The sequence below is a fragment of the Pocillopora damicornis genome, chromosome 2, assembly GCF_964200805.1.
Source record: "Pocillopora damicornis chromosome 2, jaPocDami1.2, whole genome shotgun sequence".
Lineage (NCBI taxonomy): Eukaryota > Metazoa > Cnidaria > Anthozoa > Scleractinia > Pocilloporidae > Pocillopora > Pocillopora damicornis.
This window is the reverse complement of record NC_142671.1, coordinates 21,511,027-21,536,125: the sequence shown is the minus strand read 5'-3', so window position 1 is coordinate 21,536,125 and position 25,099 is coordinate 21,511,027. Positions and strand designations below refer to the sequence as shown.

The window sequence follows — 25,099 nt, the reverse complement described above, 5'->3', positions numbered from 1 at the left end:
CTCCACTCTCCCCCACCAAAACAAAAACCTAATGGACAATGGAAAATGGTACAGACCCAAAACATGGTGAGCGGGAATGAAAATAGTGGCAGAGAGGAAAAATAACATTATACCGTTTGCCCTAATAAGTCTCTGAAGTTCTGACATGTTTTTTTTTCGCTGATTTTTTTCTTTTCATTGATGAACAGAAAAGCGCAAAAGGAGTTCGAGGAACTTCTAGAGGAGGCTCACCAGCAGTAAGTGCGATCATACAAAAATATGTTTATAATCCTTGTGGAGATTTTAAGAAGTCTAACGTAAAACCGATAACACATTTTCATCTCTTACACGTTTGATTATAGGGTTACCTAAAAGCGACAGTAACCGTGCTGGGACCTGGAGACAAACCACCGGTAAAAAAACTATAAATCTTAACTCTTGCCGAAACTTCGTTCTATTGCTGGTTCCCTTAAGATATAGACACAACTTTCTCTTCAGCGTTGCGTTAAATTTGTGTAATTGATTAATGTACACGTCCGATCACGGTCACTTGCGGTTCCGAAACGGAAAAACATAAACTTCGCCCAAGAAAATGGCGCAGGAAATTAAACCTGATTAGAGCCATCAAATGTAATGGCGATGTTCCATTGCTAATTGAGAAAAGGGAGATAACAAATTTATCACGAGGAAAGTTGTTAAAAAGAAGACATAAGTTAAACCAAACAAAATTACAAAAGTACTTTCAGACAAGTCCTTTACAACTATGTGAATGACTGTAACTGTAATTAAGTTTTACTTTTTTGATGAATTTTTATTTATTCTCAGCCTCTGTCTAAGCTCGCCGGAGAGGACGGTTCTGACGACATTGAGGCGTGAGTACCTTTATGAATTTAATAAGCAATTTTACAAATTTATCTTAAAAGCTCTCTCATATGCTTTCATTTTTTCTCATGTCATGTTTCCCGAAGAATACTAATTATCTGCTCGGTGCCAGTTTGTCGTTCTTGTACAGTTTGTCCTATCACTTTCTAACAAAAGCTCGCAAACTTAATTATGTTTTTGCTTTTGCGAAGGATTTGCAGTGACATAAGATAACTTTTTATTACGAATATATGAGCTACATCATGATCCAGAGTAACTAAGGCAAAAGTCAATCTATTTTAAGAGTCGATGGCTATGTGCTGTTACGCGAACTTTGGGTCAACAATCGTTATTTATGAAGTAACTACCTATGCATGCATTCGCACCGTAGTTATTTGGTATCGTTATATTGCGAAATATTTCATAGCTTATAATTACGAACAAGTCCTCAATAATTAGCTCTGCAGGACGCGCGTTTCTCTACCAGCAGGAAGATTTGAGACGAGTCAAGGAGAGGTTTGACAGGGGTCTGGTGCTACAACTAACCAGGCCCCTTATAGACGTCTCGCCGGTTTTCGTTGCTCAAACCGTAATACTATTATTCTGCAAACGCGGAGAAGCTGGTGCCGAAGTGCTTATAATGAGGAACCGAGGGGCTAGATAGAGTAGTCTATACGTAGACTACTATATACTTAGCCTATGGAATTCATCAAACACTTGGGAATCACAAAAGCCGTGAAAGTCGCTGAAACATTTTTTCGTTTTAGCTTGGTTGGTTTTTTTTGTTGTTTTGTCAGTTTCCTTAGTTTGATTTGTTCCTTTCATATCGATTATTTTTTTTACAGTAATCTTCTTAGGCCTGCTGGAGTCGGTCTTCAAGACGCAGTTTTTACTTTCAAAGTTTATCGAGCGGAGGATCTTCCTCAGAGTAAGTTAATTAGGTAGTGTTATCAGTTATGGGTCGAATAATTACAGGTTCTCCAGAGAGAATTTTTGTACACCGAAAAGAAAATCGTAATATTTTAGCTCAAAAAAATTACCACTAAAAATTATGCGATGTAAAGTAGCAAAATAGTAGTATTTAGAGCTCTAACATGATGATTATAGAATACAACTGTGTCGTCGGTCGTTCAGCTCGAGAACTATCGTGAAAGAGAGATGCCAGAAAAAAAAAAATGGTACAACCCAAAGATGTGGCTCTAATTTGTCTAATTTTGTGTTTGTAGTGGATACAGCTGTGATGCAAGGTGTCAAGAAATTTTTCAACATGCAACAGGTAATACTCTCTCATCAGACGCAAACAAAAGATAGAATAAAAAGCAGAACAAAAGTCAAATCTCATTTTTTTCGATAGGAGGATGAAAAGCTTGTGGATCCCTACGTTCTATTTCAGTTTTGTGGAAAAGAGGTATTGTACATGTTTCTTTGTGTTTGTCATAATCTGATCAGATTAACCTTCTACATGGAAACAATGCTGGCTCGCAAGGAAGTTTTCGCTTACGTCTGTGATGAGAAGCTACTTTTAAAAAGTGACTCTCTAAGCCCATACCTGTCGTGTTAACCACGAGGAAAAATAATTTGAAAGCCGGTACGACTGCTTGTTGTAAGCGCAAAAGGTATGACTGCAACAACAACAACAACAGCATTAACAACAACAATAACAACAACAGCATTCACAAAAAACAACAACAACAACAACAATAATAACAACGACAAAAACAACAGCATAATCAACAACAACAACAGATATAATTACAAATACAGCCAAAAAAACAGCATTATCAACATCAACAACGTCGACAACGACAACAACAATAAACAACAACAAAAATAACAAAGTGGGACTTACAGACTCATAAAATCCACGTCCTCTTTGGAACGTCTTTCTAAATCCGACAATATGCATGAAAAATAGCAATAATCAATGAACGAAGGCAAAGTATTTCATTTCTCTTGATACAGAATCGCACCTCTGTCAAATACAAGACAGACTGCCCAGAATTTAAGGAGATCATCAAAGTTCCTTTCATGGTAAGAGTAAACAATTTAATCGGTTGTTTACAACCTTATAAACTATATTCTTTCGTAAGGGTGAGATCTTTTCCTTCTGTTTTTGTTTTATACAGTTTAGTGTATTGTTCATCCCTTCTAATAAAAATTTCTGGAAATTCACTTGAGAATTTCTTTTACAGAAGAAATCTTTCAAATCAGTCTACCTGCTCGCATAAGTGATATTTCTGGTTTAACGTTTCCACCATAATAGATTCCTGTCAACTGTACCGTTTAAAAATTTCTCTCCTTCAGTTTCCATCAATGTGTCAGAGAGTGAAAATCCAATTGTCCGATTGGTGAGTGAATAAGCTAACCAAAACTACACTCTTTACTCTTAAGCCTCCTCCACACCAATATCTTTTGATGCGTTTTTTCCATCATCTACACTGAAACATTCGAAAACGCTCATGAAAATAGAGTCTTTCGAAACCAGTTTCGAAAGGCCTCATCTCAACCTAGGCGTTCTTGTTCGAGAATGCATATTGCTTTACAGCGTTTTTGCATATCATCCAACTACATCGCAAACAACGCTGATAAAACCGTAGATATTTAAAACGTTTTCAAGGGTAAAGAAAATACATCGTCCTTTAAACGCTCCGTTTTTTGAAAAACCTCTACCGAAAAATGGGTCACTCCTTTTCATTTTCATTTGCATTTCCAAGCGTTCTTGTGCGTGCGATAAACACATAAAATGTATGTGTTTTCAAAGGAAGATTCACTTATGTGGACAGTTCTAGCGTGGGTGAATATTAAGTCCTTCACTTTGCTTGGGACGTTGCCAGACATTTTTGAAAAACGTTTATTGTTGTCGAGCCCCTTGTACGGGTGTTATGTATCAAGGAATAAGCATGTTTGCAATATTTCAACACAAGTAATTATAGGAACGTACGATAACAGTATACAAACGGCAATAGGGAAAATTAATCGAGGCAAGGTATAGTGCTACTAGATAAGAAAGCGTGCCTCCTTTGATTCGAGGATTATATACATCAGAGAACTTAACACACTGTACACGTAAAATTTCTCTCTAAAAAACAATGTGTATATTCAAGAAATGCATTGGCAGGTTCTCGGGAATGTTGTTTGAAAGTTCGTATTTTTTTCCTTCAGGGATCGTCTATCTGATGATGATTGTATTGCAACTACTTTTCTTTCTCTTGCCTCGATGTCTGGACAAGGAGAAGAAGGTTACATGATATAGTCTGTATGACATGATAAAAATCTACGTTACCTTTCTATTTTCCTCAAATTGTTCGTTTTTTATCAATTCATTTCCTTTATTGACTACTTTATCTGCAACTAATGAGCGAATAATTTGTCAATGTCTAGGATTTCTTCCAACGTTTGGTCCTTGTTGGTTAAATTTTTATGGTTCCCCGAGGGAGTTTTCTGAGCTTCCAGATGAGCATGAAGATCTAAATGATGGAAAGGTACTTGAAAAATTATTTATATAGTTGTGTTGTGCATTTTCAAGTAGTGTCTGGCGACAAATAGATCAGAATGCGTCCAATAATTGATTTTTGTTAAGGAACGTCTCATCTGGAAGACAACAGTTCTTTACTGAATTGTAATTACGTCGAATGCTAATTCACCGAAAAGGACCTGATGCATGAATCAATATGTGAAATGTTACTTATTTGTGCTAAAAAAACCCTGTTTGGCAAATATTAGATCATATATTATTTTGTAGTCACGTGAAAAAAGTATGCAAGCTAAAGCAATTTCTAATAACTGTAAGAGATTAATTAACATTTTTATTTTACAGGGGGAGGGAGTGGCGTATAGGGGGCGATTACTGGTGGAGTTGGAGACCAAGTTGGGTGAAGAGATTGACAAGGAGCTGGAAGTCATGAAAGGACCAGAACTTATTCGAGTACAGGTAGTGCTGAACTGCAAAAAGACTCCACTGAAAATAAAACTAAACAAAACAGTCATTTAAACAGGCTTTTCTTTAGAAAAATCCCTATTTTAACAGTATTGAAATAAATTATCACTATTTCTACATCTTTCATTGTTGTGAACGCCAAGCGTGTGGCGAGAAATTGCTCTGACGGGCTTCTCAGGTGGGGTCTAGTCCTTCACTGCTCCGTCATTCATGCAACACGTGTAACACATGTAACACACAAGATACCTTGTGGTTCAGAAAAGTTTTTTTGAGGTATTACCGTTAGTCAATGGTTTGAACCTCGGGGTAACATTTGAACGCGTCGCACGATTTTTGTTTAAGGTTAATCATGATAAAGACTATTGTCGGTGGTGCAGTGATCATATCTGATGTTTCGAAAACCTTGAGAAAGTGGTTGTCATAGTCGAGTAATGATGATTCCCGTCAGAGTTGTCGAAGGGTCAGTCACCACGACCGACGTTAAAGTAATACCTACATATACAATCATGAACAGTAACTAGAGTGTCAGTCTCAAAGCTTCATACAATTTTTAAGTTACCCGTAATATTTCTCGTAAATCACGGAACTTGCGACTAACACTTTGTTCCCTAACCGATTATAATCGATACAACCGAATGAAAACCTCACAAATTTTATACTAATAAAAAGTACAGACTAGTTTCTATGAATGTGTAAATTCACGCATTTATACTGAGGCCTTAATAATGTTGTTTCTCTTAAGCCATACCTGAGTCGCAGCAAATACAAGTTGTTTGCTTGCTTTTATGAAGCCTCCATGGTGTTTGATGTAGACGGGCCTATTGAATTTGAAGTTAGCATCGGTAAGAATTTCATTCTTTTTGCTCTTGGCAATCCTATAAAGTGGACTAAAGTAAACTGATTGTATGATGGCGGGATGCAACGAAATTTTTAAAGATTCTTCTCCAATATGTGAACGTATTGCTGTGCCAATGTGAGTTAAAAACAAGCATTTCAGATTTTTTGTTTCTAAGGGATCTTCGGTCTCAACCATACATGTAATGTTAGAGGACAGCAATTAGTTGCTGAAATTTATCATAGGGCTTTTCACAAATTGTCTGTAAATGAGCGGGAAATTGCACAAAGTAGCTTGTTTTGCAAAAAGGTTTCTCAATCATTGTTCTGTATCGAAACAGTTTATATAACACAGTTTACTTTAAAGGTAAATGTATTCGTTACAGAATTTAAATGATTTACAATTAATGACTTTTAGCAACAACAACTATATCCCAACAGTGTACCAGATTTACACAGATCAGATTTATTTGAAATGAAACTTCTTTCAACAATTTTCCCAGCTGATGAGAGCTGTTACTTTGTAGGTAACTATGGCAACATGATGGATGAGTCGGTGGCACCTTCCAACACGCCCCCTTGTAACGCAGTGTATGATGGAAGTAACTATTACTATCTTCCCTGGAGCAGCGAAAAGCCTTGTGTGTGCGTGGAAAGTTATTGGGAGAACATATCCTTCAGACTGGAACCCTTAAATGCCCTGCTGAGGATTATTGATCGCGTGGTAAGACCAAGTGCTACTTTAAACGCTTCTGCATGAGCCTTGCTTTTGTTCTAACAGAAAAAGAGTCCCCTTCAGTGGAGCAAAATTTCAGGGAGCTATCATTTCAAGCAACACGCGCATTTTCAGTCAGGTTTTTCACTGCGGACAAATTTTTCAAAATCAAATCTAGAAAAAGGGTTTGGTTCAAGGAGCGTAAAACCTTGACAGAACTGAGCTGAAGTAGTGAATTCGTGAGATATTTGTTTGATATTGAAGATGACATGGAAATCATATCACAGAAGCAATACATTTGCTGTATCCTCAGCGTAGATTAACGGAAATTGCCTTTAACCAAGAAACTTTTTCTCTCCCCAGAAAAATAAAATAACGGAAGTGATGTATATGATCGCCACCAATGCACCGGAAGTAGACAGGGCTTCTTGTTTGTTCTCTTTACTGGACCAGCTTATCGTAGACTGCAGGTTACTTGGGACGTTACATAATTTGTAAAATATACTGGTGCATGAAATTTCATGATAGGTTTATTCAAAGATACATACATAACCAAGAGAAATGCCTCTTAATCAAGATCTGCTGGACTTATACAAGTTTTAAACGTAATAAATGGATCCTTTGATCCCGACGCTCCTGTTTCTGTTTGAACAAAGGGTCATATGCCGACCAATCTTTCGATAATCGACACAAAATTCGTTAAAGACCGAACAAGAAAAAAGCACTGATAATGTTATGAGGCAGTCATGAAAATCAAGTCGTGCATTGGATGCACTTGCATGGATAAAGCGAAGTCTATCATAAGTAACCCAAATTGTATTATGGTTGAATCGAACCATTTTAAGGGACTTGTTCGTGAAATTCTCGGCAATTTCAATATTGAACGAAGAGTCATAAATAAGTAGCAACTATTTTAATGCATACAAAGCCTCAAGATCAATGCAAAACCCGACAGATGGTGCATGGATTGAAAAAATTAGGACAGAATAACAAGACTTGTTAAAGGGTAAATTGGCAAAAAGAGAGTGGGTAACGTTTTTCAGGTTTTCTTATCAGTTTGTTTCAATGCGTTATCTATGTGAGGCTACGGCCGTGCTAATGGAGGGGTTAGATATCGTTAGCAGAAGTAAAACAGTAAACGCACCAATTTTTTACTATTCTCGGTCATAAAGGGTTGAGAGTTAGAGAGGTGAGTTAGTTTAAGTATAATGCAGTCCAAAAAACAGCTAATGTTTGAGCTCTGCATACGATATACAAATTTGAAAACAATTGAGACACTGCGAGCTGCCTAATTTGTCAAAAACCTATCGTTTACTGTACTGGTAAAACCAATAGGAAATTAAATTTTTTATTATAAAGTAATGTACCGCCTTCTCCATAGAATTACCACTGTGATTACTTACTCAAGATGTTGGGAGAACACTAAAAAAATTTGTAAATCACGAGCCAGAGGCCGTCTTTCACTTAAAAGAATTGCTTTTTTATGCTTTCCAAAATCCTCATTTACTTTCTTTTCATCCAGCAATAGCCTCCCTAACTTGAAAGGGAAGACAAACAAACTCGATATGAAGCGGGACCGTGAGAGAAGATGCGAGTTGGTAAAGCTGCTGTTATTCAATTTAGTAGAATTTTTCCGAGAAAAAAGTTCGCAGCATACTCTAATCGTGCTCGAACACATTTATTTAATTTAATTGATCTTGCAAACAAAGAGTTTCATAATAGGTGGGCATTCCCACTAAGATCTTGTGATTGTGAAATAATACCTTTTTTTGTGTCTTTTCTTAGACTAATGAAAATTGACAAAAGGTTTGCATGAATGAGACCTGGTGAAGGTCGATCTGAAAAAAATTCAACGAAAAAGAGGCAACTAATAAAAAAATGATGAAAATAACCAAGATTCAAATTGAATAAACAATAACAAATTAAATATGAAGTGAAAAAAGTTTCAAGCTATGAAAATTCTCAGTACCCTTGCAATAGTTTAAACAATCTGTTCTCCTTATGTTATAATCTTTTTCAGCGCTCTATCGCACAGGACGCCACGGAGCTTAAAGAAAAAGCAACAAACGTTGAAGACGCGCTCTCAGATGTAAACGGATTTCTTCAGCGGTTACAAGACCTTGCAGAAGAGGTCAGTATAAAGAATTAAAGGCAAATGCCAATTTGATGCACATTAAGTTTCCTCTCGTACGCTTCTCGACTAAAATTTTCTTTCTAGACGACTAGTTTTTTTTTTTAGTATTTCTGAGTATCTAATTCAAGCTTCGCTCTGTTGTCCTAGCATCTATCAACCCTCTCTTGAGTAGGAACTCCTTCTCTCTCCCAGGAAAAGGCGACGAAGTAGAGGTTACCACTCCTTGAATTACATGCGCGTCTCCGTAAATTCCGTTTAGTGGCTCTGATAGCATTTCGAATGTGTCTCATCTTCCAGCAGTACACAACAGGTTTAGAGAAGAATTACTAAGCATCAGTGTGAAAGAGTAGAACGACAAAATCTTGGAAACATTGTTAATTCCGGCAGTTGCCATCAGAACGAAAACACAAATTTTTGGCAAAACAAAGTAAACACACAGGATAAACAAAGAAAGAATCACATTCAATAGTTTTTCAGTTCTTTGTTCGGAATTTTAACTAGGTCTTTGTCAGCTAGCAAAAACGTTACTGCACACACATCATAGCGCTCTGATTAAAAGGAGCTTTCAGTTCAAATTCAAGCAAAGTTTGAAAGAATTTTTCTTCAGTTCCTTAACCAAAGCAGGTTTTGCTAACTTTTCATAGAGATGTAATTGTACTTGGGTATTATTAGAGGCAAGGTTTCCATAGACACTTTTTAAGCTGCCCTGTTGAAACACACTGTATAAAGTTCAAACTATAATAACACTTAGAGATTCTATCTTCTTTCTGAAGTTAGTTAATATTTGCTGTAGTGAATTATAACGTTGTTTACTTTGCTTCAGTTCAATTAAGCATGGTTTGAATTAAAAATGTAGCAATATTTTGAAGACAATCTCAAAAGCTTTGGTGCTCTCCTTTGAAGTCTTGAAGATCTAAACATAATTTCTAACTTAAATGAGTAGGTGAAACATAACATTGTCTAGACTTTCAACTAACGAAAAAGAAGGTGCTTTGTTGATCGTGCGTGAATATGACCAGTGACTTAATTAATCTTTATGTGTGTCGGAATACTTGAATTGTCTGAAAATTCGTTCATGCGTTTTATCTGGCTGAATTGCTATCGCCCAATCATTGATGAAAACTGATGACGTTCAAAACAGAAAAATCTTTTAAGACGAAGAAAAACTTCTGTTGGCATACGGAGGGAGTTGCTCACACTGTTCAATGCAAGAGTTTATTGCCAGGAGATGAGATTTAGTAACTGGTCTTCACTATTTAGGTGCTGAATTCTTTTAGTTCTTAACCCTTTACACCCTAACCTCAGTAGGCACATTCTCCATACTGTTCTCTATACATTTCTTAAGGTGCAGACAAGGAGAATTTGTTTTATAATCAAAAGCCTCTTAAGTTGGTGATCATTTCCTTTATTCTCGTGACCTTAATGTTTGACTCGAAGGTGATATTGTTAGGAGAAATTAGATAACAGTCACTCTTACGGATCAAAGGGTTAATTAGTCAACAGCTTTGTCAGCTTTTGCCCATTCAAATTCATGACAGGCCTTAAGGTAACTCTTCCCATTCATGATATACAATTCATTTTGATCTTAATCTTCTACAACTGATACAGCCTCAAAACAGCCTACCCGATGTTATCCTCTGGATGATCAGTGGCTCAACGAGAATTGCCTACCACAGGATACCAGCCTACTATGTCTTGTTTTCACCCAAGGAGGAAGCCTGTGGTAAATTTTGCGGCAAAACAATGGAGATTGAAATGAAGGTAATTCACCAATTTATTTAGAGGCGGGGGCAACATTTCCGTTTTAGCGAGTCAGTTTCAGAAAATGTGTGAAGTTTAGTTTTACTTATGTAATGATTTAATCATTACAAAGAAAATTCAGATATTTTAATTGCAGTGTCTATGCGAACGTAACTTTTCCCTAAGAGAATACCGCGGTCTTGTTAATCAGCGGTAGATACATATGTGATGCAAGACCAAAGTTCCAGGTAATGATGGGGTTACCATGTGATACAGATAACTCCCTCCATTTGTTCCCGAGCATTGCCTAGGTTCTTGCTACAGTTAATCACATGATTTCGAGAGGAATGTAGAATATATAAGAACGAATAATTACTATGTTTTCCAAATTGCAAAGGGACTATCATGTGTCCACCTACTTATAATATAAATGAAGAAATCTTGAGAATATTGAGCAGAAGCAAAACACTCGAATCACCGAAATAAGCCCGCAAATATACTGGAAGAAATCCAGTTTTTACTTGTATTTCATTAATCTTCTAATAGAGAAAGATGGTAAACATTTGTCATAAACAGGCACAGAAACAAACTTTCGTGATCGGATATAGTGCGAACTGAACTAAGAGAAATCTTTAGTGCGATATGCTACTGACAGAGTTCCCTTTTTTCCCCTTCTAGTACCCTGGTAAGAAGGCCCTAAACATTGCAGATCACCCAGAACTACCCGCAATCGTCCGAGTCGAGCTGTGGTTCGGACTTGAGCAGTATCAGAGTAACTGGACTGCACGCGAGCAAAGAGAAGGCGATTTTGGCGTCTTAGCAGAAACGGTCAGTGCACTGTACGATTAATTCTGTGATTGCTAACGAAAAAAAATCTGATACACGTTCAGTTTTTCGAATGTTCAGTCCAGTGAAATATTCTATTCAATCGTAATTATAGCGCTTTTGATTACGAAATTGTTACTTCTTTTGCAGTATGAAAACGAAGTCAAAATTGGTTTTTGGACGAAGAAAGCCCTCACAAGACCAGGATTTTCGAATGCCAGTGGAGAGGTATGACTTCTAGCTTAACCGACTAAACGAATTCAGAATATCATTATCACAGTACTGATTTTCCTATTCTATCCTGTTTTTCTTTTCTGTCACTTACCTCATCTGATATTTGAGAAAAACGACTATAACATGTACTTTGCTGAAATCTGGTCCGTCCTTTTAGATTACACTAGAACTATCATCTATTTATTCATTGTGTATCGTTGTCTCTTTGTTGCTTATTCCTATAGTTAACATACTAACAAACAACGAATGTTTCACATTTATACTTTCCTCTGAGCAGGCTGCATTTGTTCTTCATCTTGTAAGAATCATTCCAATAACTTAACAGTAACTGTTCTGTTTGTATGTTAACTAATTATTAGCTATTTATAGTGGTAAATATTTTGATTTTCGTCCTCAGCTACCACTACCCAAAAAAAAGTTTCAGGCCCCTGAAGGTTGGGAATTTGAAGGAGACTGGTACATAGCTCCGGAAATGAGGTCAGGTTTGTTTTTAACTTAAACGTTTCTAGCTGCCTTACTGATTCTCATTTTCCAAACATATTTCCAAATTTTTAGCCTGAAAAATTAAAATTACTCATTTTCCAATAAATTTGATCGAAATATTCAATCGAACATTCTCTATATTGAAATTTTCAAGCTCCTTGCTGATTTCGTGATCAATTTTAAATCGCTACGGGTAGAAAATTTGCTGCAGGCCAGGCTACTCATCGTGCTCTCTTCATTTGAACTACTTATGGCTTACCCTTAAATTCAAAGAAGTGGGTAAAGAAGGCGTGTGAGGGCACATGTCAAAAGAGTGATAACCTGAAGGAATAAAAGGATCTGGCCAGCAACACTTTGAGGAAAGGTCCCCCCTCTACTGTAAAATCAACCTGCCTACCCCCAACCACCTTCAATACGTTGTCAACACGTTGCGCAGATTGATTTAAAACGTAGTAAAACTAAATTATGTACAATGTTGGTCATTAAGAGTGTACTGAAAAACAGCAGTAACAACAACTCAAACCCTTGATGGTTAAGTTAAAGGTTCGCAGGTATACGCAGATTTCAAATTGCTTGAGCTTTGTTTAGAGCATCTTTCTGTCGTTCATAGCCATTTATGTACCCATCTTGTTTGCTATCCTGGAAAGTGATATTTATCAGAGAGGTAAATAGCGCTTATCACACGTACTGGTTGGTTAGCTTGGAAGTAATTAGAAAGTCCTATTCACCTCCGAGAAGCCGAAAAGACAAAATCGTGCGTCACAGGTTTAATTTCCGAGCATTTTACGGAATTTTGACACATTTTTGGGTGGTTTGTACTATGATAATATTTCTCCTCAGTGTCGGTGGAAGTGGTATAAATAAATTAGTCATTTCACCACTTATTAGACTCTATTTTAAGTCCCGATGCCTTCGGAAGATCAAAAATGAAGGTCTGTATTTCTCGTTGACAGTTTCATGAAGAAAGTCGATGAAATCGCGTCCATTAAAGCCGAAACCAGAAAATTTGGCCTTTGCTTTTGCATTAAACTGAGCTAATACTTGTTTTTTCGATTCCCCTTGCGCTTCTTCTATGGTATTCCTCGCTAAGTACCTCAGCACGATGTAACATTAAGTTCTTGCTTAATCTTCATGCTTTGAAAAAATGTAATTTCGCTGAGGAAGATCCGTGATTTGCGACTCTTTTTCGCCGTGAGCCGATAAGTTTCCTTCTCTCCCGACCTGCTTGTTCGTAGATTCGTCCATCACGCTGTTTGTGTGAGTTGCGGTCACTTGATCAATTTTGTTTCCAGCCAATTTTCTACCTGCCCACCTAATAAAGGGAATGGTTAAAAATGCTGTTTGGAATGAACGCATTCGCCAAGCATATAGAAACTGATTTGTAGCGGAATTGAGCAGCAGGAACAAATACTGCAGATCTCGAAACCAATGGATAAGAACACAGCTACATGAGTTACACAGGTTAATTATGTAGACCATCACAAGCGAAGGCACGCCACAGGCTAAAAATGACACGATAATAAACAGAAAGGACATCGTTATCTTCTGTTCACGTTTAAGATATTTTTGCCGATCACGGTTGCTTCTAATATGTTCAGTGTTCTTTTCATGTTGACGAATACTCCGATAGATACTGAAGTTCACAAATAGTAGAACAAAGATGCTAATCACGACCGCTGTATTGGCAAATATGAAAGCCAGAAGATAGAATCCCACTGCCAGGTATAGTAATGGAAGACTAAGGGAACACATCCACAAAACAACTGACGTTACGATTGTACTGGAAGCCTTTCCTCGTACAATGCGGTTTGATGTTGCCACTTTGTATCTGTTGACAGCTAGAGCCAGTATACTTAAAACTGATGCAGTTGAGCTCATAAAATATGATACATACACCACCCATCTAAGACCAAGGACAGGGCGTTTCAGAGCCTCGCTTGCGTGATATCCGACAAATACAGGCTCAGTTACAGTTCCAACAAGCAGATCTGCAATGGCGAGGTTGAGCACCAAGTAGTTAAAGGGAGTTTTGAGGTTTTTCGTCGGGTTCCACAGAACGGCCCAGCAAATAAGTAGGTTACCGGGTACAGTTATGATGCTTAAAATGGCAGATACCGTTGTTGTGGTGACAGAAGTTGCAAATGGTGCCCAGTAATGGTCACAGAGGTCAGACTGAAATACCATTATGACACAGTGGGAGAATCTAAAACGGAAAGAACATTTTCAACACATGTATTTTCCACACTTTTTGCAAAATCTTTGTGTCTCTAACTTAAATAACTCTTGAATATTTATTGAAATCCAATGTAAACATCGGAGCCTCCATTTTATGGGCTAGAATTTCCAAATTTCCAAGTTACCCTCTTCATTTCTGACTGCTGATTGGTGCATTGAAATACCTAAGTCACGAGAAAAGAAGAACAATGGTTGTGATTAGTACTTCAACCAGCGAAAGCTGTAAATTTAATACATGACGAGGGCTCTCCCTGTTCCATCTCCATTGGTCTCTGAATGTCAGAATATTCCCAAAATGCCACGTTTAAGATATTTGTGTCTTCCATGGTTGCTCTCCAAATTTCAAGCTAATCCTTTAAAATTGGGAGATCGAGAACCCATAAAATTTTTTTAAAAACCTTAATTATTTTATATGTAATCATATGCCATTAAGAATAATTGCTGATCGGCAGCGTTTGTAATAAGGAAGCATTTTTTAGTAACCTACACATTTTGCAATACTAGCTGCGGCATTATATAAGGAGAGGTACGAACGAAAAAAAGACACTGAAAAGAAACAAGCCGTATCCAAGTAAGGAGGCCCAATACTTATACCTCGTCACTAATTGAATAATGCCATTTTTTCCTATTTGTTTTTATGTGTCTGTGCCAAAGTTAAAGTTATTTAGTTATTTAGGCAGTCTTCATTCGCAAGAGGGAAACCACAGGTACCCAAGTTTGAAAAATTCAGTATTGAGTTGCGAGATTCAAAAACATATTAGAATTTTGTCACACATTGCGTAAACAGACGAGCAGTTCAAAGTGCTACAGCACTAATTAAAAACTGTGTAGCTCGCCTTTATTACAATATGGTGCAATACGTATTACAAATGCTTAAGTTATTTCAAACTGAAGCCGCAGCTGTTCTCACAAAATGCGCCGTTATTACAAAATGCCGCAACCGTAATTCCAAAACTGAATGCGTAGGTTATCGCAAAATACGTCGCTAACACAAAATGTCGCAGAACATTATTTGTTGTGGAAAAATTCAACTCTTCATTACTTAATCAGCTTAATGAAAGAGAAAAATTAATTGATGGTAGGTTATTGTGTACCGATAGGTAACGACTGCCATCAACATATGATGTCTTTAATAAAAGATTATAAAAAATGCATACTCCCCAACAAGGGGTTTCGCAGTATGAGTTTTCAGGGAGCAAATACCCACTTACAAGAAAGATAGTTAACAAAGTTAGTAACTTCAGAAAAAACAGGAGCGAAAATAGAGTATTGAATTTTAATAACTATTGAATAGGATGCTTCGTGTGTTTGGAAGCCATTATCGAAGTCTTTACCGGACATCAGTTATCGTTTTCAAACGTAGATTTAAGCGTATTCAATACATTGTTTTATTAAATTTTTGTTAGCAAAAGTCATTTTATCTCGGTGGTAATTTTACCGAAACCTTAATCTCCATACTAAGGAAGTCTGTATCGTCTGGAGACAGGACATAACTGAAAACTGTAGTGTGTAAACAACGTAGTATTTAAGAACTACGCTGAACAAATGGAATGGGTTGTTTTTTCGTTTTCTCAGTATTTAAGATCGTTTTGTTGAAACCGTAGACTAACCGTTGAGTTTATGTGGTTTACTCGACGTAGGTGATAAGGGAAGTCGTGTGAGTTTCCGTTTTCATTTGCGGTGAATCTGATGTAACTGAAAGCATTATTTAAGCTGCGTTTAAAAATGCCCGACCACATGTTAGAAGCTAATGCACGCTTTTTTTCCAACGGTATATTGTAGGACTATCTCAACCCCCGCGCTAATCGGTCTGTGTTTACAGTGAAAACTATATCCTGTGCCCTGTCCATATTGACCGGACAATCTGACTCAAGTGGACTGTCTCGTTACAGTCCTTGGAAAGAAGCTTGTGGAGCGGTGAAGAGATATATCAAATATGATAACGCCATTATTAAAACTGTTTACCTTATATCACACACGTTTTACCCGGTTCATACATGATAGGGACTTTTGTTAGTCAAGCCATACCAGAGTACAAGTAATACTGACAAACACAGGCTGGAACCCCGCCGAAGCCTGAATCCTTTTTTTTTCAGGCTTTTTCTGGACTTCCTGATTACGGTTTATCTGCGACGATCATATCTTTAATTGTCTGTCACCGGCAGGCCGAAAACATGATTAATTTTACATACGCCAAAATTTCGGGGCACGTGCTGTTTTCAAGTTAAATTTAACTTCAATGCTAATAGTCTCTTTTATTTGAATTAAAATGTTGTCTTTACCTATGTGAGAGTTCCTTACCCTTGGTCAAACTGTCCGGAAAAAAAGGGAATGGAGCAAGAAAAAGTAATTAGAGGGTCGAAATAATCACAGAAAAGTTCCTATAGATACCCATCTACATTATGCATACAACCTATTATTCTGGTCTCTTCTGCCGAAAGAAATATGTGGTATGATAGGAAGGAAGAATAACAGGTCAGGATTGTGGTTGCAAGTTGCAGGTTCATTATAATTGCAGCTTTGTCGTATGAATTGGGAAATAAGGAGAGGTATTTTTAAAAGCACGTAGTCTTTTGATGAGATCGAATGACGGATCTGAAAGGGTGAGATATTAAAAATAAATATAGATAGTTGCGGTGGCAGCTAATGGGCCGATGACGGCATTATTAGATTTTGAGAGTTAAAATTCTTTATTGCTAATGGATGATTGTTTGCTTTTCAAGAGTATGAAAACATTAAAAATAGTTTTTTGAGCATTTTTTGCACAAATTGAATGGTGAAAAGAATAGTTTCGGAACCATATTTTAAAATTCATTAACGGAATCTTTCTGCCAAATAATAGTTAAGATCCAATAATTTCTTTATTGACCGAGCTTGTTAGATCCTGACTTGTGGCATTCACGAAGTCGTTCACTGTGTTTTAATTGGAGCTGGACCTTGTCTCGAGCCATACAAACGAGGAAAAAGGAGAAAGCTAAAAAGGGATAATATACAACCATTTATACTTTACATTCGGTCAATAACGCGTGGATGTTTTTCTTGCTATACCTAGCGAACTACTGGAGGCCAAGTCTCATACAACGAAATCGATGCTGTACTTTGATGTCATCCGTTCGCACAATGATAGAGATGAACATTTGCAAATTCTTCGTTTCATTATTGATATATAAATATATGTATATGCGCAATTTGCAAAAAGATTGGCATAGAAATACGGAAATAAACTGTCTAACCGGGAGAAGTGGTTAAAAAGAATAACTACGCGTTATTCGAGCACAGAGACCACTTTGCGTGGAAAATAATGAAGAAAAGAAGAAACTATCAATGGCAAAATTGGCGTACCTCTAAACTTCCTTTGTGATTAGTTGAATGGTTTGAAGTGTACCACCAGGTAGATTGGACTACAGCTTTTCTCTATAAGTGTCGTGCGCGTATCATTTTAATTACGAAGAAAATCAACCACACCAAACATCTTGAGCAAGGCTCGACTGATTTTTTTTCCAATTCCAATTGCTAGCTTCATAAACACAGGATTGGGGATCTGCTTGCGTTTTTGAATAAATGATATTCACAATGACCATCCTAGATTGTCGGGAGAACATAACTTTTATTTGCAGTTTTCGGAAAGTCTGTCTGTCATCTTGGATGCATAACCGTCATAGATTCAATGCTGAGATACCTCAGAGGAGATTTAGTGTTTTGATGTTCTCCTTAATGCTCAATTCGCATCATTAAAGATCATGAGAACTGGAATTTATTGCAATTTATTATATTTTTATTGCTAAGTGGTTTGCTTTTAGGTTGTAGAAGAGGAAAAAGTCGCTGTTTCGCAGAATATCCGAAATTAGCTATGAGGTTAAATAAATTTAGTAATACTTCCTACAAAGTAGGCACAAATATCAAGCACTCACCTTGATACAGGAAAAGTTGGCTATGTTGGTGATACTATTTTCCTCGTAGAATCACGAAAAATCTAGCAATTTTTGACCACAATTTTTTTTCAGATAATTTTTTTGTCAGCAGGTGTTTGCACTAAAGTACTGAACGCTTAATAAGGTATTTCCCTGAGCTATTTCTTTTCACAATATGACGCACGCCAGCCAAATGTAATTTTCTGACCTTACCGATGTATTTCACACGATTATCCTAATCAGCATTAATAGACATGAATACAACACGGCGAAAGGAAACGGAATTGTTTCACATCGAATTGAATACGATAGTATCAAACAAACCTGACAGGAATATATTAAAAAAAAAACAAACAAAAAACAAAAAGCTGAACATGTCTGTCCCTGTCAATTGAGAAAAAAAAAGAGCGTGGACCGATTCGAACAAAGCGATCGCAGATAGACGCCCAAATTTATTCTGAACATGGGCATTTACTTACTTATTGTCTTATGATGTCTAGAGCTGATGTTTAAATGAGGGCACAGGAGGAACTTTGAATCAACCAAAAGTGTATCGAAACGTTTTTCCACGTTTGAAATTGAATTTTGTTAATTTGATACAGGTTTTCTTTTGTCGTAATAAGTAGTGACAAAGGGGGATGTTTATCTGAGAAGGTGCAATTTAACAAAGCAAGTGTGACTCAGGCAGGTGGTTATGACCAATGAGCTTTGACTGTTTCTTGGGAATCATGGCATGTGATATTTACACATATCCCTTTGGCAAAATAAAGTGGTTTATTTCTTTCAACTACGATTTCCTTTGGCTAACAATAGCAGAAGATTTCGCCCAATTTAGAAATGTTCTATATTCTTTGTTCGCGTCATTCTATCTCATTGACAAGTTTGGCTAAACGTTTACAATGAAACATTTTTATCTTATACCGGATTGTTCACAATAATTTTGGACCCAAATTTTTATTGGGGAAATTCCATTTTTTAGATCACAAACTTGACGATTAAGGCTATAACTAACGTAGGGGAAAAAGATGTGAGATTTGAGATTTGACGCAACCATAGCGAATTAAAACAATTGCGTAATAACCCCTTATTAATTTTTTCGCAACCTCTACGCATGTCCGGGATGGATAGAGTGACTATCAGCTGACAAAAAAATTGACATTAAGGGGCCAGTCATTTCTTATCACGGGGGAAGGGGGGAGGGGGGGTTGCGTAGGATTTTGGAAGGGGATAAAATGGTTTTCAGGGGGAGCAGAGGGGGGATCAGTTGTCGCTAACCGCAGGGTATAAATGTCTGTTGTTTGGTACATCCTATTTCGTCATTCGTTTTGTTCTGAGTTTTGATGGAACTAACCTATCACTACGATTTTATTGTTTATAAAAAACTTATGACTCAGTGACTTCATTTTTTATCAAAGTGATAATTTTTACCTGTATTTCACACTTCCATTAAATGAAAAATATTATTCTCTATTTGGTTTTCCATCATTATCATCATTATCTCTACTATGTCGGTGGCAGTTACTTAGCCAACACAGTAAACACATAAAATGTAAAAGTAATGTTACATACATGTCCAACTGTAAATTTCCAGTATAATGAGAATTAGTCAATACTTATTAACACGTCCTTGTTGAACTAATGAACTGAGATAGTTCTTAAATCGCCAAGAAACTATAACAAGGAGGAGCTGATTCCAACCTCAAGCCTAGTTATGGGAAAGGAGAACCGAAACACTACTTTCTTTCGATAACGTTTAACAAGAGCAAGCTTATGGTTAACCATTAAAATGAAATATCGCTAAATTTTTACAAAATTTTGCGGATTTTGTTATTATCAAGACCCAAAATAGTTTTTTTCAGAAAGATCAACTGAGATCTTTTCTTCTTTCTACAAGGCTACACCTATACAGATTTTCAAAATTTATTCAGCATGAAGGTGACTCTCGAGGACCATTTAAAGGTCGTTTCTATGGATGTGGGTCGCTGTTGTAAGCTTTTTTTTTAGTCAGTAAATACAATGTTTATCTATAAGCCCGACGCAACTGACGCACGTTCTTTTTAGGTTATCTACCAGTCTGGCTGTCATGTTATTAGTCGAGCATACAAAACTTCTATTCTTGGGTATTAAAGTTTGCTCTCTCTTTGCATAGCTCCGGGGGCACTTACTTTCAGTTCCTGAGATGGTGTACTGTCAGTTTGAGATTGCTGTGGCGTCGGATAGTTTAAGCTTAACTCTTGTCTTCCAAATTTGTCTACCAGCCATGCAATTGCTGATATGGTCATAAAAGCCCTTTTAAAAGAGCGCATGCGAAAGGCGTAAAGAAACTGATTCGAAGCAGAGTTAATCAGAATGAACAAGAACTGCAAGTCTCGGAGCCAGTGGATAAGAACACAGTTGCATGTGTGACATAAGTTAATGATGTAGACCATCACACAAGAAGGGAAAGAACACAAAATAAATGCAACTGCTATCATAAGAAGAGAGTTTGTTGCCTTCTGCTCGCGTTGCACTTGCTTTTCTCGTTCCAACTCGCTGCTCTGAATGTGTGCAGAAGTTTTCCTGTGTCGTTTTAGAAAGTGACACACACGGAAGTAAACGAAAACAAGAACGATCGAAGTGACAACAACTGCAGCGTTAGCAAAGATGAAAGCCAGTCTAAAGAAACCAACAACACGATAGAGAAGAGGAAGACTAAGAGAGAGAATCCACAGAGAAACAGACACTTTGATTGTGCGACTAATGGAATGCTGTGCACGATATAAGCGGTATGACCTAACCACCTGGTACCTGTTGACTGCTAATGCCACAATGCTGAGAACCGAGACCGTCGAAGTAAAAAAATATGACACGTGGACCACCCACTGAACACTCAGGAGTTCTTTTACCTTGAGGGCTTCTTTGACGTGGAAGTCAACAAAGACTGGATCTGTGATCAGTCCTATGATGAGGTCGGAAATGGCGAGGTTCACTACCAAGTAATTGAATGAAGTCTTCAGCTCTCCGGTTGGGTTCCGTATCACAGCCCAGCAGATAAGCAAGTTGCCGGGCACGGTAACAAGGGTCAAGATAGCGGCCACCACTGATGTCGTTACAGAGGTCGCGAATGGGGCCCAGTGATCTTGGCAGTAGTTGGATTGGAAGACCATTTTGTAAAAGTATGAGGCTATGAAAAAATGGAGGCCACAGTGATCAAACTTTGCTTAAACGCAGCCTTGCAATTAACTGGCGTCAAATCTCTGCCTGCATATTCTAACCTGATTTGATTTATAAAAGACTCGGAGAAAGTTATTTTCTGTAAATGCAATTGTGTTACTTTCGGATTAAATGCTGACTTTCTAACTGCGCTACACCATTCAGTTGATTTTACAATGAAATTTTACTTTCCAAATACTACGCGAAATACACGAGTGTTGTTCAATATTCCTGAATCGACACGACTCGTCAAATGCATCTTATTAGTGCGACTTAGAATAAATAGTTGGAGTGGAGGGCGAATGGTTCGCTGAACAATTATCTGAATCGTTCGACACGGACGAATCGTGAATGGAAGTTACAACTCGTGGTCGGATGCTTTTATTTCCTTTGGTTCTTCTGGTAAGATTTCGAATAAGAGTTAGTAATCTACCTCCAATAAACAGATTGTGGTGATTTTTCTTACAACCATCCATCTCTCACTTGTTCGTGTATTTTTTTAAATTCATCACGAGTCTCATTGTTTGCATTCCTTGCACGAATAATCTAGTGTGGTTGAAAATATGGCAAAATGTGTAATTCTTCGCTGCATGTGCTTACAGAACGATGAACACATATATTGGCTTTTTTTATTGCTTTGCTGTACGATGAAGTGAGTATTCTCTTTTGCTTTACTGCGCGAGATAAGGAGTGTTGTTCATGATATAGAGAAGGGAGAACGTTTACTTCCTCAGGGCCCGTGCTTTTAGAACGACGCATACAAATCTTGGCCTCCAGTTTGTTTTGCGTTACGAGTTATGGAATGTTGTTCAAAATATAGAGAAGTTAGGAAGTGTAACTCTACGCTAATTTTCCTCATAGTACAATTACGTCATAAACATATTGGCTTCTTTGCTTTTTTTTTCCTGCGCGAAATATCGATTGTTGTTCAAAACATGAAGGATCGATCGATTCCACAAATCTTTCAGAGCACCCTTCTCCCACCTCTCTCACGATATATTCAGTCGAAGTCCCACAAATGAGATGCCTTCCATGACTCGACCACGAGTCGGGACTCCTATTCATGATTCGTACGAATGAGATTTGACAAACTATCTCATAGAGCAAGTAATGCAATATTACCAGGGCCTATACAAAGCCAAATTCACGAGGCGATAATGGCGCTATTCTTTTCGAGACCAGGAAGCAGTCAAACGACCATGCACATACTAGATTCTTGAAAGACTCACTAGCATATCAAGGGGCCGTCGTGTGGAACTTATTTAATAAAAAAAAAAAGATACACGTATAAACTCTAAACTCTAAACTCTAAACTCTAAACTCTAACAAACTCTTAAATCAACTCCTGAGTACGACATTCTCGGGGACTACACCTTCCACAGGTTATCTAACTCTACCTCTCAAAACAGGCAAATCGACTACGCTTATTTTGAAATATGCAATAATAATATATTTTATTTTTTATCACTTTTTAGGTTTATATGTACAGTTTTAATTTAATTTACTTTAATCGTAATGATAACATTTTATTTAACATTTCTTCCAAGGGTTATTTTACAAGTAGTAAGTATGTAAGTAGTTTATCCAAGTATATCGCACTGAACAAGACCCCAAAAGCTTTTAGCTTTAATCTTATCGGGTAAGTGTTGAGTTTCTATTCAATTCTATTCTGCTCGTTCAGGGAACCATATTCCTACCTCTCTCATTATTTATTCTACGGATAATGGTGCATTTGTCGGATTGTCAACTTAGCTTCACGATTTGTCAACTCAAACAGATCGACATGCAGAAAGTAATTTCGAGTCGTATCGGTTATTGAGCATTGGACATGTGTAAAGTCGCGTTACGTCGAAATAGTTTCGCGGATAATCACTGAAAGACCACTCACCGACAAGGAAAGTTAAAGTTAGCCGCTATAGAACTTCGCTGATAAAATATTTCCAAGTTCTTTCATCTGCACCCCGCTTCAGGCTTAGCTTGAAAATGAGAAAATGAGAATTACGTGGGCAATTTATGAGATTTCAAGAGCTGATAACCGCAAGAAAGTGAAATACCGCAAAACCTCAATAGCTGCACAATATCATTTCGGGTCATGGATGATTTTCCGGATTCTGAATAAATTAAAGCGTCGTGATTGGCGTGGAAAAACATCAAAACAAACTATTTCCCCCAGCGGGATCTGGGAAACTAAAAAAAGACTTTTCGTCAGAGGAATTTCTAGGCGGGTATATTGTTAAGCCCAAATAACGGAAACGCTTGATCAAGATAAATTTGCGAGAACAAAATTGTTTTATTTGATTCCAAACTAATAATGTCAGAAGCCCATTGATGGCTTCGTGATAATGTCAAATCATGGCTCGATGTCAGTTTCGAAAGTTCTGTTTTCTCCATCTTCGCGCTTCATTAGATTTGCAACTTCGAGATCAATTTCAAGGTTATGTTTAGAATTGACACGTGTTGTGTTTCGAACTCTTGTGCTCTCGCTTCTGGAGAATCCAGTGCTCTTGAAAATTTCCATTTTATCTCATTTACCTCACCGCCCCCTTTCAGAACTTCCGCTCAATATTCCATCATCGTTGGGTTTTCTCCGAAATTTCAAGAAGGTCAAATACACCAAAAAGGCAGCTGAATCGCCTGCAAAACAATAAAGAAATGAAAAATTCATCATTTTGGGTGGTTTTCATCGTCATGCATATTGCTTTTCCCTTTTCGAATTTCTTCTTTGAAAATAACCGCAAAATGGCTCTTCTTGTATCATCACATTTAGGCCGTTTAAATTCGTAAATCTTCAACTATACCAGTTTCCCACGATGTCGTTTTTCATTCTCTAATACTGATGATCTCAATTTTCTGAGCATACAATCAGTAAAATGAAACCATCGAATCCAAGCTAATCCAGCTATTATCTTCAACATAGATACAACTTGTACCCTCTGGTACTCTTTGTAAGATTTCTATGCTCAATCCATGTGAAATATCTTAGTTCTTCTGAAAAATGGACAAATCAAATCTCAGAAATTTTCAGATTTTTCCCTGTGGATCCCAATGTTCTTAAAATAATTCTTTTTTTTTTTGTTTTTCTTTGTCTTGGGTATGTTTGTTTGTTTGTTCTTCAAATGTTTAGTTTCCAAGGGTTCGAAACAGCTTAATCACACGTAGATATCTTATCACACGAATTAAAAATATGCCTTTATGCGTCTTATCAAGTCAACACTAATATTCAGTAAAAGCTAGAGGTTATATGGGGTACCCTCATTTTCTAAGCGCACAGGACAACAATTAAGACCCATTGACAGCTACAGAATCACATGAACTTTTCTTCCGTCTCAGCAACTCTTCAACGTTATTTTCACCATTGCAAATACCCACAACAACCTGAAACATCTTAATAACAACTTTGAAGACAATAATAACAACATTTTGTTTATGTGAGTTTCAGACTTGATAGGGAATGGCGTTTTGATTTTCCACGCCGAGCAGTCAATTCGCTAGCTTAAAATGGCTCGTGTTCAAATAGTGCTTGTTCAGACTTGTTTAATTTGAACAAGCCAATTGTTATCCAATGTTGAACCTAATTTCAGATACATTGCTGTGAAGTGTTCTGTCTTCTTAATTATAATTGCATGATTATGCGTTGCAAAATTTTCATAAGACTGACTATGAGGGCGATTTTCCATGTATGTGCTGAGGTCTTTAAAGAGTGACTCGTCCTCGCAAACGGATTTGTATGGGGGCTATTTATTAGTGTGGGAGTTAATGAAAACCTAGTTAATGACAGTTTTCGCACTATTATCTGAAAGTATTCCAGCTGCTATGTTTCTAGGCCTGTTGCCAGAGCCTTAGCTTGTAGGCCATATTTGCAACCAATTTTCCAAAAAATATTTCATACCAGAAAAAAGACTTTTATCTAAAGATGCATACCCACCAGGTTTTCCCTTCCACTTGAATCTTTACAAACCGACATTCTTCGGAGAAATGGTAAACATTCGCGTTTACTCGTATCAAGTCGTACAAAGCTC

The 25,099-nt window shown here is 37.2% G+C and overlaps 3 protein-coding genes across 3 annotated transcripts in view; 1 reads left to right on the top strand and 2 right to left on the bottom strand.

Moving 5' to 3' along the window:
* LOC113683980 (myoferlin) overlaps positions 1–25,099 on the top strand; it is a 59,015-nt gene that overhangs the window by 14,912 nt on the left and 19,004 nt on the right. Inside the window, exons 12-31 of the mRNA XM_089197325.1 lie at positions 189–236; positions 342–392; positions 805–851; positions 1,686–1,768; positions 2,067–2,116; positions 2,195–2,248; positions 2,803–2,871; positions 3,145–3,188; positions 4,003–4,079; positions 4,222–4,322; positions 4,658–4,771; positions 5,520–5,619; positions 6,139–6,335; positions 6,690–6,796; positions 7,849–7,924; positions 8,347–8,457; positions 10,069–10,221; positions 10,879–11,028; positions 11,176–11,253; positions 11,657–11,736. Of these exons, the coding sequence (XP_089053451.1) occupies positions 189–236; positions 342–392; positions 805–851; positions 1,686–1,768; positions 2,067–2,116; positions 2,195–2,248; positions 2,803–2,871; positions 3,145–3,188; positions 4,003–4,079; positions 4,222–4,322; positions 4,658–4,771; positions 5,520–5,619; positions 6,139–6,335; positions 6,690–6,796; positions 7,849–7,924; positions 8,347–8,457; positions 10,069–10,221; positions 10,879–11,028; positions 11,176–11,253; positions 11,657–11,736 (1,790 nt within the window). The remainder of the gene's footprint in view (positions 1–188; positions 237–341; positions 393–804; positions 852–1,685; positions 1,769–2,066; positions 2,117–2,194; positions 2,249–2,802; positions 2,872–3,144; positions 3,189–4,002; positions 4,080–4,221; positions 4,323–4,657; positions 4,772–5,519; positions 5,620–6,138; positions 6,336–6,689; positions 6,797–7,848; positions 7,925–8,346; positions 8,458–10,068; positions 10,222–10,878; positions 11,029–11,175; positions 11,254–11,656; positions 11,737–25,099) is intronic.
* LOC113683951 (adenosine receptor A1-like) lies at positions 12,726–14,072 on the bottom strand. Its single transcript, XM_027201239.2, has one exon. The coding sequence runs from the start codon at positions 13,924–13,926 to the stop codon at positions 12,865–12,867; it is 1,062 nt and encodes a 353-aa protein (XP_027057040.2). The 5' UTR covers positions 13,927–14,072; the 3' UTR covers positions 12,726–12,864.
* Positions 19,240–23,174, bottom strand: LOC113683950 (adenosine receptor A2a-like). The gene is made up of 2 exons (XM_027201238.2): positions 22,969–23,174; positions 19,240–21,051 (listed from the first exon to the last, which is right to left on the bottom strand). The coding sequence occupies exon 2, from the start codon at positions 21,032–21,034 to the stop codon at positions 20,012–20,014; it is 1,023 nt and encodes a 340-aa protein (XP_027057039.2). The 5' UTR covers positions 21,035–21,051; positions 22,969–23,174; the 3' UTR covers positions 19,240–20,011.

Excerpts from the sequence above, each read along its gene's own strand:
- LOC113683951 (XM_027201239.2), bottom strand. The coding sequence starts at position 13,926 with ATGGTATTTCAGTCTGACCTCTGTGACCATTACTGGGCACCATTTGCA.
- LOC113683950 (XM_027201238.2), bottom strand. The coding sequence starts at position 21,034 with ATGGTCTTCCAATCCAACTACTGCCAAGATCACTGGGCCCCATTCGCG.